This window comes from Vulpes vulpes, chromosome 12, assembly GCF_048418805.1.
Source record: "Vulpes vulpes isolate BD-2025 chromosome 12, VulVul3, whole genome shotgun sequence".
Lineage (NCBI taxonomy): Eukaryota > Metazoa > Chordata > Mammalia > Carnivora > Canidae > Vulpes > Vulpes vulpes.
Window position 1 is genome coordinate 78,059,400 of NC_132791.1, and position 12,668 is coordinate 78,072,067.

Sequence of the window (12,668 nt, forward strand, 5' to 3'; positions counted from 1 at the left end):
TGTTTCGTTAGATCTTTGGCCCGTTTTTTTTAGCCAATTGTATGTTTTCTTATTGTTGAGCTTTAAGAATTCTTTATATATTTTAGATGACAGTCTTCTATTGGATATATTTTTTGCAAATATTTTCTCCCAGTCTATAGCTTGTGTTCCCATTCTCTTGATGGTGTCTTTCACAGGATAGAAGTTTTTGCTTTTAATGAAGTGCAGCTTATCAATAATTCTTTCATGGATGAAGTCTTAAGTGCTATATCTAAAAAGTCATGACCCAAGGTCATCTAGATTTTCTATGTAAGCTCCTAGGAATTTTATAGTTTTGCATTTTGCATTTACATATCTGAGCCATTTCAAATTGATTTTTGCAAAAGTATATATATATATGGTCTAGGTTTATTCTTTTGGATGTGGATGTCCGTTTGTACCAGCACCATTTGTGGAATAGATTCTTTACTTCATTGCATGGCCTTTGCTCCTTTGTCAAAGATCAGTTGGCTATATTTGTATAGGTCTGTTTTTTGGCTGTCTACTCTGATTCCATTGACCTGTTTGTCTATTCTTTTGCAACTCTGTCTTGATTTATAGATTTGTAGCTTTAGAGTAAGTCTTGAAGTCTGGTAGTTTCAAACTTCTGACTTCATTCTTCTCCTTGAACATTTTATTGGTTATTCTGGGTCTTTTGCTTCTTCATGTAAATTTTAGAATCAGTTTGTTGATATCCACAAAATAACTGAAAGTGTTTTGATTCTCTAGATCAAGCTGGGAAGAATTGACATCTTGACAATATTATCTTCCCATCTGTGAACAGGAAATCTTTCATTTATTTAGTTCTTTGTTTTTTTTTTATCAGAGTTTTATAGTGTTTTTATATAGATCTGGTGTATATTTTGTTAGATTTATACCTGAGTATTTCAATTTTTTTAGGTTTTAATGTAAACAGTATTGTGTTTTTTATTTCAAACTCTCCTTGTTTATTGTTGATATATAGGGAGGTTATTGATTTTTGTATATTAACCTTGGATCTTGTAATCTTGCTGTAATTGCTTTAGTTTTAAGATTTTTCTTCTCATTGTTGATTCTCAGATTTTCTCCATAGACATCATGTCATCTACAAACAAAAGTGGTTTTATTTCTCCTTTCACAATCTATATATTTTTATTTCCTTTCCTTGTCTTATTGTCTTCACCAGGACTTCCAGCACAATGTTGAAAAGAAGTAGTGAGAAGGAACATTTTTGCTTTGTTTTTGATCTGAGTAGTAAAGCTTCTAGTTTCTCACCATTAAGTTTGATGTGAGCTTTGCTTTTTTTCTGACGATGTTGTTTATCAAGTTGAAGAAGTTTCCCTCTGCTCCTAGCTTGTCGAGTTTTTATCATGAAGGGCATCAGATTTTGTCAAATGCTTTTTCTTTTTTTTTTAAGAATGAATGAATGAATGAATGAATGAATTTAGAGAGAGCGTGAGCGAGCAGAAGCAGGGGAAGGGCAGAGAGAGAGAGAGAGAGAGAGAGAGATCATCTCGAGCAGACTCCACACTGAGTGTGGAGCCCGATGTGGGTCTCAATCCCAGGACCCTGAGATCAAGACGTAAGTGGAAATCAGAGTGGGATGCTTAACCAACTGAGCCACCCAGGTGCCCCAAAGGTTTTTTATCTGTATGTATTGATATGATCACGTGATTTTTCTTCTTTAGGTGGTTGACATGATGGATTTTTGAATGTTGAACCAGCTTTGCATTACCTGGAATAAATCCTACCTGTTTGTGATGTATAACTCTTTTTACATATTGTTGAATTCAATTTGCTATTATTTTACTAAGGATATTTGCATCTGTGTTCATTGGAGATACTGCTCAATAGTTTTCTTGGATGTCTTTGTCTAGTTTTGATATTAGTGTAATTAATGATAGGCTCATAGAATAAATTAAGAAGTATTCTCTCTGCCTCTACATTCTGAGTGAAATTGTACAGAATTGGTATAATTCTTTCTTTATATGTTTTTGGTAGATTTCACCAGTAAACTCACCTGATCCTGATGCTTTTTTGTTTTGGAAGGTTATTTGTTATTGACTCAATCTGTTTAGGGACATCTACCTATTGAAATTGTTTCTTGTGTGAGTTTTGGCAGGTTGTTTTTCAAGGGATTAGTCTGTTTTACCTAGCTTATCAAATTTGTGAGCATAGAATTGTTCTTAGTATTCCTTTATTTTCATTTTATTGTCCATGGGATCTGTAGTGTTGTTCCTTCTGTAATTTCTGATATAAGTAATTTGTGTTTTGTCTCTTTTCTTAGTTAATTTGACTAGAAACTTACCAATTTGATTGATCCATTCAAAGAACCAGTGTTTGGTTTTGGTGATTTTTTTAAAAGATTCTCTTTTTTCCAATTTCATTGATTTCTGCTCTAATTTTTTATAATTTCTTTTGTCTGCTTATTTAGGATTTAATTTGCACTTCTTTTTCTAGTTTCCTGAGTTGGAAACTTATATTATTAATTTTGGATATTTCTGTTCTCATATATGCATTCAACACCATAAATTTCTCCATAAACACCTTCACTGCATTTCACAAATTTTGATAACTTGTATTTTCATTTTCATTTAGTTTAAAATATGAGAATTTTTTTTTGAGATTTCTTCTTTGACACATGCATTGTTTTGAGTGTTGTTGTTTTATCATTGAGCGTTTGGTAATTTTCCAGCTATCTTTTTGTTACTGACTTCTGGTTTAATTCTCTTGTGCTCTTAGAGAATAAATTGTATGAATTCTATTCCTTTGAATTTATTAAGGTCTGTTTTATGGCCCCAAATGTGGTCTATATTAGTGAATGTTCCATGAAAACTTGAAAAGAGTGTGTACTCTGCTGTTATTGGATGAAGCAGGCTATAGATGTCAGTTATATCCAGGTGGTTGATGGTGCTGTTGAGTTCAACTATATCCTTATTGATTTTGTGCCTGCTAGATCTGTCCATTTCTGAGAGAGGGATTTTGAAGTCTCCAACTATAAGAGTAAACTTAGATATTTCTCCTTTGCCATTCTATCAGTTTTTGCTTCTTGTATTTTGGTCCTCTGTTGCTAGGTACATACATCTTAAGGATTATTATGTCTTCTTTCAATATTGACCCTTTATTATGTCATACCCTTCTTTATTCCTTATAACTTTACTTGCCCTAAAGTCTGCTATATTATAAATTAACATAGCTACTCCTACTTTCTTTTTATTAGAGTTAGCATGATATATCTTTCTTCATTCCTTTACTTTTAATGTATATGCATCTTTATATTCAAACAAGCTTCCAGTTATGGAATGAGGAAGTCTCAGGAATAAAAGGTACAGCATAGGGAATATAGGCAGTGGTATTGTAATAGCTTTGTATGGTGACAGATGGTAGCTATACTTATGGTGAGCATATATAACATATAAACTTGTTGAATCACTATGTTGTATACTTGAAACAAATGTAACATTGTGTGTTAACTATACTCAATTTTTTTTAAAGTGTGTTTCTTGTAAACAGTCTATAGGTGGGTCCCCTTTTCATTGGTATATTTAGACCTTTGATGCTTAAAGTATTTATTGATATAGTTGAATTAGTAACTACTATATTTGTTCCTCTTTTCTATTCTTTGCTTTTGTTATTTGTTTCTATCTTTTTCTTCCAATTTTTTTTCCTTTTGTGGTCTTAATTGAGCATTCTATATGATTCCATTTTCTCTCCTTTCTTAGCATGTCAATTATAGTATTCTAAAAACTTCTTTAATGGTTTCCCTAGAGTCTGCAATATTCATTTACAGATCATCCAAGTCCACTTTCAAATAACACTATAACACTTCACAAGTAGTAAAGATACCTTGCAATAACAAAGTATTTCTACTTCCTCCCTTCCCTTGTATCCTTGTCATTAATTTCAGTTATATATAAGCTAAAATGGCTGAATACATTGTTTCTATTATTATTTTGAACAAAATATTATCTGTTATATCAACTAAGAAAAAGATTTTATTTGACTTTGACTTATTCCTTTTTTATTTTTCCTTCACTTTTGAAGGACAATTTTGCAGGATAATACTGATTGGGGGGCCTTTTTCTTTCAACACTTTAAATATTTCACACTACTATTTTCTTGTTTGCACAATTTCCAAGAATTAGTGTGTAATTCTCATCTTTGCTCCTCTATAGATAAGGGTTTTTTCCCTCCATCTTTCAAGATTTTTTCTTTATCTTTGATATTCTACAGTTTAAATGTCATATGCCTAGGTGTAATTATTTTTTGGCATTTATCCTGCTTGGTGTTCTCTGAACTTCCTGGATCTATAGTTTGATGTCTAACATTAATTTGGGAGAAATTATCATTTTTATTTCAAATATTTTTTCTGTTCCTTTCTCTCTTTATTCTCATCCTGGTATTCTGATTATATGTATGTTATACCTTTTGTAGTTCTCCCACAAGTCTTGGATATTCCATTTCATTTTTTCCAGTCTTTTTTCTTTACTTTTCAGTTTTAGAAGTTTCTATTGGCAAAGCTTCAAGCTCAGAGATTCTTTCCTTAGCCATGTCCAGGCTACTAGTGTGCTCATCAAAGGCATTTTTCATTTCTGTTACAGTGTTTTTAGTCTCTAGCATTTCTTTTGGATTATCTCTTACAATTTCTTCTATCTCTCTATTTACATTTCTCATCTATTCTTGCATGTTGTCTATTTTTTCTGTTAGAGCCCTTAGCATATTTTTTTTTTCAGCCCTGAGCATTTTAGTAGTTTTTTTGTTTTGTTTTGTTTTTTTGTTTTTTGTTTTTTCAATTCTTAGTCTGGTAACTACAACATTCTTGCCATATCTGAATCTGATTGTAACATTTACTCTCTCTCTCTCTCTCTTTAACCTCTGTTTTTGCCTTTTAGTAGGCCTTGTACTGTTTTGTTGAAAGCTGGATTGATGTAATGGGTAAGAAGAACCCAGTATTGTTCCTAGGGAGGTTTCTACTTGTGGATTTCTACTCCAGTAATTTGCCATTTTCTTTGCCTATTGTCTCTCCAATTGTGGGTGTGGTCATTTGCCTCATGACCTCAATTCTCTGATGATTATAAGAAGAGTTGTTGATTTTCATTTTATTCAGCTTTTTTCTTCTTACTAGGAGAAGAGCAACTGTTTCCAAGCTGCTTAGATGCTGGGCTGGAAACTGGAAATCTGAAGCTATTCGCTAATTTCTTTTTATCACTGCATGTTATTCCATTGTCTGGATGCACCACAGTTTATTCTATTCACTTATTGAAGGACATCATGGTTCCTTCCACATTTAGGCAATTATTAATAAAGCTGCTGTAAACATTTCTTTAAAATTTTTTTGTTTATTTATTTATTTAGAGAGAATGAATACATGTATAAATGTGGGGAGAGGCAGAAGGAGAGAAAATTCCAAGTAGTCTCCAAACTGAAAGCAGAGCCGGTGCAGGGCTATATCTCACAACCCTGAGATCATGACATGACCTGAAATCAAGAGTTGGAAACCAAACCAGCTGAGCTACCCAGATGTCCTGCTATAAACATTTCTATGCAGGTTTTTGCATGGGCATGTTTCCTTTTTAAAAAGATGTTATTTATTTTATTCATGAGAGACACAGAGAGAGAGGCAGAGACATAGGCTTAGGGAGAAGCAGGCTCCCTGTGGGGAGCCTGATGTGGGACTTGATCCCAGGACCCGGGGATCATGTTCTGAGCAAAAGGCAGGCGCTCAACCACTGAGTGACCCAGGTGCCCCTGGACATATTTTCAAATCAGTTTGGTAAATACCTTAGAGAGTGATTGCTGGATCATATGGTATGACTGTGTTTAGCTTTGTGAGAAACCGTAAAACTGAGTTCCAAAATGGCTGTATAATTTTTTCTTGTCACCAGAAGTGAATTAGAGTTCTTGTTGCTGTACATTCTCACCATCATTTAATATTGTCAGGCTTTTGGTTCTTAGCCATTCTAATAGGTCTGTAGTAGTATCTCATCTTTGTCTTAATTTTCAGTTCCAAACTAAAGATGATGTTGAATGTCTTTTAATATGATTATTTGCCATCTGTGTATCTCCTTGGCTAATACTTACTTTTAACTTTTCCTTAATAACAACAACAAAAATAACAACAACAACAAAAAAAAAAACCTCTCCAAAAAGTACATGTCCTCAGATATAAGTAAATAACTTCTGGGGTTAGGTTTGGATGCCTCTCTTTGAATTTTTTGTGTATCTATTCTTAGGTTTTTGGTTTGTGGTTACTATGAGGTTCCTATACAGCAACTTATGTATGTAGCAGTGTATTTTTAGTTTGTAGTCATTTAAGGTTTTTTTACGCTAAAGATTTTATCTATTTATTCATGAGAGACATACAGAGAGAGGCAGAGACATAGGCAGAGAGAGAAGCAGGATCCCTCCTGGGAGCCTGATGTGGGACTCAATCCCAGGACCCAGGATCACGACCAGAGCCAAAGGCAAATGCTCAACCACTGAGCCACCCAGGTACCCCTGTATTCACTTAAGTTTCAACTCGTTCTGAAAGCACTACATTTTTACTAACTCTCTCTACATTTTATATTTTTTACATCATATTTTATATTTTTATATTTTGTGTATCCTTTAATTATTGTAGATATAATTTATTTTACTACTTTTATCTTTAAAGCTTTATATTATTAGCTTTATTAGTGGTTGATCCACTATTTTTACCATATGTTTGTCTTTACTGGTGAGATTTTTTTTCTTTCATACATTTGATTATTTCTAATTATGGCCTTTTCTTTTCCACTTTAAAGGAGCTTCTTTAATATTTCCTGTAAATCTAGCTTCATGGTGATGAGCTCCTTTAGTTTTTCCTTGTCTGGGACACTCTATCTCCCCTTCAAGTCTCAATGATAACACTGCTGGTTAAAGTATTCTTGGTTATAAGCTTTTTTTCTTTTCAGTACTTTAAATATATATGCTACTCTCCTCTGGCCTGCAAAGTTTCTGCAGTTCCTGATACATAACTAATCTTCTTTTTTCTTGTTGCCTTTATGATTCTTTATCTTTAACCTTTGACATTATATATCCTGATGTGGATCTCTTCGCTTATCTTGTTTCAGACTCTGTGCTTCTTGGGCCTGGATGTCTGTTCCTTCCCTGGGTTAGGGAAGTTTCCAACTATTATTTTTCAAATAAGTTTTCTGTAACTTTTTCTCTCTTTTCTTCTTCTGGGATCCCTATAATGTGAATGCTAGTGCACTTGATGTTGTCCCAAAGGTCCTTTAAACTGCCCTCATTTTTTAAAGTTCCTTTTTTTTTTTTTGTATACTCTGTCTTCCAGATAACTGATCTATTTTTCCAGATAACTAATCTACTACTATAATCTAATATGCTATTTATTCTCTCTAGTGTTTTCTTCATTTTTGTTCCAATTCTGATTGGTACTTTCTTATATTGTCTATTTTTTTTTTTATTTTGAAGTTCTCACTGTGTTCAACTATTCTTCTCCCAAATTTGGTAAGCATCTTTTTGACCATTACTTTAAATTCTTTATGAGATAGATTGCTTGTCTCCATTTTTAGTTCTTTCTCTGAGGTTTTGTCTTGTTCCTTTCTTTGGAGCACAATCTCTGTCTCCTTATTTTGCCCAACTCTTTGTGTTTATTTCTATGTACTAGTTCAGTTATACCTCCCAGTCTTGAAAGAATGGCTTTATGTAGGAGATGTCCTGTGGGGACCAGTAGCACAATCTCCTTTGACACCACAGTCAGGTGCTTCAGTGGTGTCTCTGAGTGAGCTGCTTGCACCTCTCTCATTATAGAGTTGTGACTTCTCTGGGTGTGCCTGTGGCTGGATGCAAGCCTGGCCAGGACCTCTGCAAGTGTGCCAGTGGGCAGAGCTGTTTTCCAGCCCAGCTGGATGACAGGCCCAGGGAGGATTGCTGTGTGCGTGCTGGTGGGTGGGATCAATGTCCTATTGGTATGAGCCTTGCCAACGTGCAGGGTTGTGTGGTGCCCCCAGCAGGGTGCACCCCCTTGTGTTGAGTCCAGAGGGAGGATTCCTAACTGGTACCCATGGGGCAGAATAAGAGCAAAAGCTGATGCTGCCAATGTGTTCAGTCCCCAGGGAGAGGCCCAGCTACCGCCTGCCTCTCTGGCGTGTACTCCAAGTTTACTAAGTGGGTCTCCTTCACCAGTGGTCTGTGCACTTGTAAATCTGGTATTTTTATGCTGGTTTCCAGGTCAAGTGAGTCTGTTTGTGAGCCCTTTAAGAGTGAGTGCTGCTTTCCCTTCAGTATTGTAGTTGTCCTGGTCATATTGCCTATTGATTTTTTTAAAAGATTTTATTTATTTATTCATGAGACACACACACACACACACACACACATACACACACACACACACAGAGACATAGGCAGAGGGAGAAGCAGGCTCCCTGTGGGGAGCTTGATGAGGGACTCCATCCCAGGACCCTGGGATCACCACCTGAACCAAAGGCAGAGGCTCAACCACTGAGCCACCCAGGTGTCCCACATTTTTTCCTTTTGCCTTAGATTCTAACGTGATTTCTCAAAGAACTAGTAAACAAAGATGTAGTTCGTTCAACTTGCTTTACATGGTGCATGGAAAGCCTTAGAATCTAACACAAAACTGGCCAAGCGGTTCATTCAATCAAGTAAAACAAAATATTTAAAGAGGCTTTCCTTTTACACTTTTAGACTAATTATCCTAGGAATTGTGTCAGAGTTTACTGTGGCTTGATGTTAGGTATTTGTACTCATAAGAACAAAGTTAAAAAAAATTCGTAAGGCCTAGAGTAGATTCCTTCCTGTCAAATCACTTAACAAATATTTTTGGAAATATTGAGATCTGTTGTGAATATAATTACCAAGAATTTGGGACAGAAGTGACAATGAGAATCTTCTTTAAAAAAGTGAATCATATTTAATTATATAGCTATACTTTTATCAGTTTAAACATAGAAATAGCTTTCCTATTATTCTCTATCTTGGTGTGTTTTTAAAAATTACTTTTATTTCCCATTTAAGAAATTTGCAGAATGTCTAAAATGAAAGTGAAAATGCCACAAATGTACTTGAGCTAAATCAGTTTTAAGTTAATACGTGAAGGGAATCTTGACCACTTTTGGTTTGGGATGGAGTGTAAGATTAAGCAGCATGCACCCAGATTTCATACCATGCAAAAATATATGTGACATATGCAAAAAGATATTTTAGAACTTCTCTTGGCAAAAATTATATTCTCTTATGCTTCAGAGTAGCATCATAAATAGAGTTTGTTTAGAAATTGGGGTCTGAAACAAACTTGAAAGAGTCAAATGCTTCTTTTGCTGCTGGCATGTTCTTTTGTGTATAAATTATTCAGATTAAGTACAGTGGGAGGGTTAATTCATTAAATAGCTAGTTAGTAAAGACATACCCTGGGATAGGCAGTCTGCTAAGTGATGGGGAGAGAAACATGGAGAAGATAGAGGTTATTTTAAAAAGCATCTACATGTAAGTAAACAGGGCACCCTGCTGGGCATGAGGTTTTAATGTTTTATAGAATAGGAATGCACATTAAGAGGTGCTAAACTTGTCCTGGGTATAGCTTCAGAGGCAAGCCTCTGAACCAAGGCGAGGGCAGGGCAGAGGGGAAGGAACTGAGTTATATTTGAACCTAAAGTGTGACCCTCAGCGGCAAAAGGGGAGGAACTCTGTCATTGGCAGAAGCATCAGGTCCAAATGCTAGAGTACAGAGGTGGGGGAGAGCAGAGGGGGTTTTTAGAGGTGAATAGAGTTGTTTTTGAAGGAGGTGTGGCAGAGGGAGGAAGTGGTTCAACGGAATTGATAGTGAGCTGGGGTACACACTCTCCCTTGTACACTTTGTGGGAGCAAATGAGCAACAGAAGCTGAGAGAGCCACTATCATCCTTTCCACATCCCCCGGGGAGAGGCAGCAGCAGACTATGGGCAGGCAAGTAACAGGGGCTTTCTTCATTCTCTGGGAAGGCAGAGACCCACATTCAGCAAGTAGGTCCTACACATAAAGGAGGGCAGAAAGTGCACCATCAGATAGCCACCACGCCTGGATACTTGGAGGGAGGGGCTTAAAAGTATTGTAGTAAAGAAGAGGTTTTGAGCTGTCAGTTCCAAGTGATTAGCTCTTAATACTTAACATTACTGATTTTCCACTCCAATGGTTTGCCTCTTTGTAGCATTGAACAAACAACAGAGATCCTCTTGCATCTGTCACCCATTGAAGTTGCCAATCTGAAGGAAGGAATCAATTTTTTTCGAAATAAGAACACTGGCAAAGATTACATCCTCTACAAGAATAAGAATCACCTGCGGGCATGCAAGAATATGTGCAAGCATCAAGGAGGCCTGTTCATAAAAGACATCGAGGATTTAGATGGAAGGTACTGACGGCTTCTTTTGCCTTCTCACTGGAGACCCCTCTTACAGCTAGATTTGGGCAGGAAATGTGCTCATGAGAAATTTTAAGCAAATTATTCAACAAATCACTTCCCCTCAGTAAATTGGTAATATTTACTTGTGCTCACTTAGGACATCTCTCTGATCACAAAATGTTATGATCTTTTTCTTAATTCTCCTCTAATTTTCACCCCAGCCTGGGTCAAGCCTCCAAAACTACCCCAAGGACAAGTGTAGCACCTCTTAGTGTGCATTTCTATTGTGAGAATTCTGAGATTTATCTCTAGCTTGATAGACACTGAAGCTTTAGGGCATGTGTGTCTATGTGTGTGAGTGAGTGTTTGGATGTGCATTGGCCTGCTTTTGTATTCAGACATTCAAGCCTCCCCTAGGTCTCATCCCATTGCCCCTGTAGTGTGTGTATTGGGTTGGGGCACTTTTCCAGACCCTACCGGAGAGCAGGTACAATTTCCCTGGCCAGCCTCATTGTGATTAATAAACAAAAGTAAAGTCCCTCAACAGTACCTGCCCTGAACAGCAGCTCTTCTGATCACTTCTTGGAAGAACCTGCCTATTAAACTCATACCTCCACGGCATAAGGGCAGTGACAGAGCAGGGTGGTTTTGTGCATGCTAAGTTGACCTGTGTGGTTTCAAACATGCCCATCTTGGGCTTTTTCCTTGCACTGTGTTGTGTGTTGTCAGTCTTGTCAGGTCACTTGTGGACAGTTTAGGGCTAGCATACCCAGATGGAGCTGGGCAGCAGTTCCAAAGCGCCTGCTATGACTGTACAGAAAGCCACACTAGAGGTGAGGATGCTCTCACGGCTGCGCACCATTCTGCTTCAAAGAATATTCAGTCTCAGGGCCCAACCTCCATATTGTTAGATTTTTTAAAGTCTTAATCACTGTTGCATCTGTAGCTTGCTTGGCTCCTCAGATAACGTTGCTAGGTTGGGAAAATTAAAATACAAGGATTCCCTCTAAATTTGCATTTCAGATGAACAGTGAGCCTATTTTTAGTATAAATGTGTTCCAAGTATTACATGGAATATACTTTTAGCTGACAGCTCTGCTCTAGAAGAACCGCTTCTTAATAATTTGCTGACAGCTCTATCTTGATTCCCTCCCCTTTTCTCAGTGGATCCAGTGAGGGGGACCTCAGACATGTGTGGTTTTGTCGCAGGTGACCATTTTCTGGCACTCACAGCTGTTGGAGTCTTGTGACTGTTGCAGTTGGGAGACTCTGCTTTTCTTCTCTTCTTCCCCTCCCTCCTCTCCTTCACACAGTGCCCACTTAGCCAGTCATTTAAGGAATGTTACAGCTTTGTGATGGAGAGCATAATCTTGCCCCCCCATCCCCCCCTTTAGAAGACCAGCTGCAGGCCTACCAGTTCAGTGACCTGGACAAATGTCTTATGGTGTTTGGGACTCCACCCCCTCCTCCCCGAGCCCTCTTAGCTCTCCTACACAGGGAGCCAGAACTCCTCCCCCTCTGTTCCTAGATCCAGCTCCCCAAGCATTTACTTGTTGGAACCGAGTCCCCAGAGAAACTTCTGCAGGGCTCTCCCCCAGCCACCTCTCCAAATTTGGCTGCTCTACTCAGTTCTCTGTGCAGTGATTCACCAGCAAAATCACTCACTTCCAGGAGGTGGTCAAGAATGCTGACCTACCTCTTTTCCTCTCTCCACCTCAGGCATTTTTATTCTTCACATACAACCCAGATCAGTAGCCCTTATAAGCTGTGGCTCTTGTTTCTTAAGCTCAACAATTTTTTACACCCTCTCTTGCGTGTGAAGCTGTTGTTTTCTCCCGCTTGGCTGCCGCTTCTGAGCATTCCAGGTCCTGCTAGGTTGCTTCTCGAATGGCCCAGCATGCGGAAGAGCTGCATCTGTAATGTTCTCTCTCAATTTTTGGAGGGTTGTCAGCTACTCACTGATGAGAAAGGAGATGTCATAGAATAATCCACCATAAATCGAAGTGTGGCAGATGCTTTTTGCTTTATTTCTAGAAAAAAAATTTTTTTTTAATTCTAGATAGGATGAAGCTTGAAAAAAATCAGTCTAGTTCACTTACATGTTTTTTTTTTTTTAATTAATTTTTATTGGTGTTCAATTTACTTACATGTTAAAACGGACATTTTTAGTTAAAAATATCTGAGTGTTTCCGGTGTGAGACATACTTGGTTGTTGTTTTTTAATTCTTTAACTGTTAAGGAAAAAAAACACACACAACTTCACTAGAAACACTGAGAAAAATAGAAC

General features: G+C 37.2%; 1 protein-coding gene across 7 annotated transcripts in view; it reads left to right on the forward strand.

Annotated features, from left to right (window-relative positions):
* LOC112920491 (cytidine monophosphate-N-acetylneuraminic acid hydroxylase) overlaps positions 1–12,668 on the forward strand; it is a 152,040-nt gene that overhangs the window by 66,624 nt on the left and 72,748 nt on the right. For 5 of the 7 annotated variants that reach the window (XR_011995659.1, XM_025999281.2, XM_025999285.2 and 2 more), the window contains one exon: positions 10,187–10,390. The exons of 1 other annotated variant lie outside the window; for it this stretch is intronic. Coding sequence is in view for 5 of the 6 variants with exons in the window: in XM_025999281.2 (XP_025855066.1) it covers positions 10,187–10,390 (204 nt within the window). In the remaining variant the exon portion in view is untranslated. Of the gene's footprint in view, positions 1–9,804; positions 9,946–10,186; positions 10,391–12,668 lie in introns of those variants that run through there. One more of the 7 variants, XM_072729008.1, reaches the window with a different exon arrangement.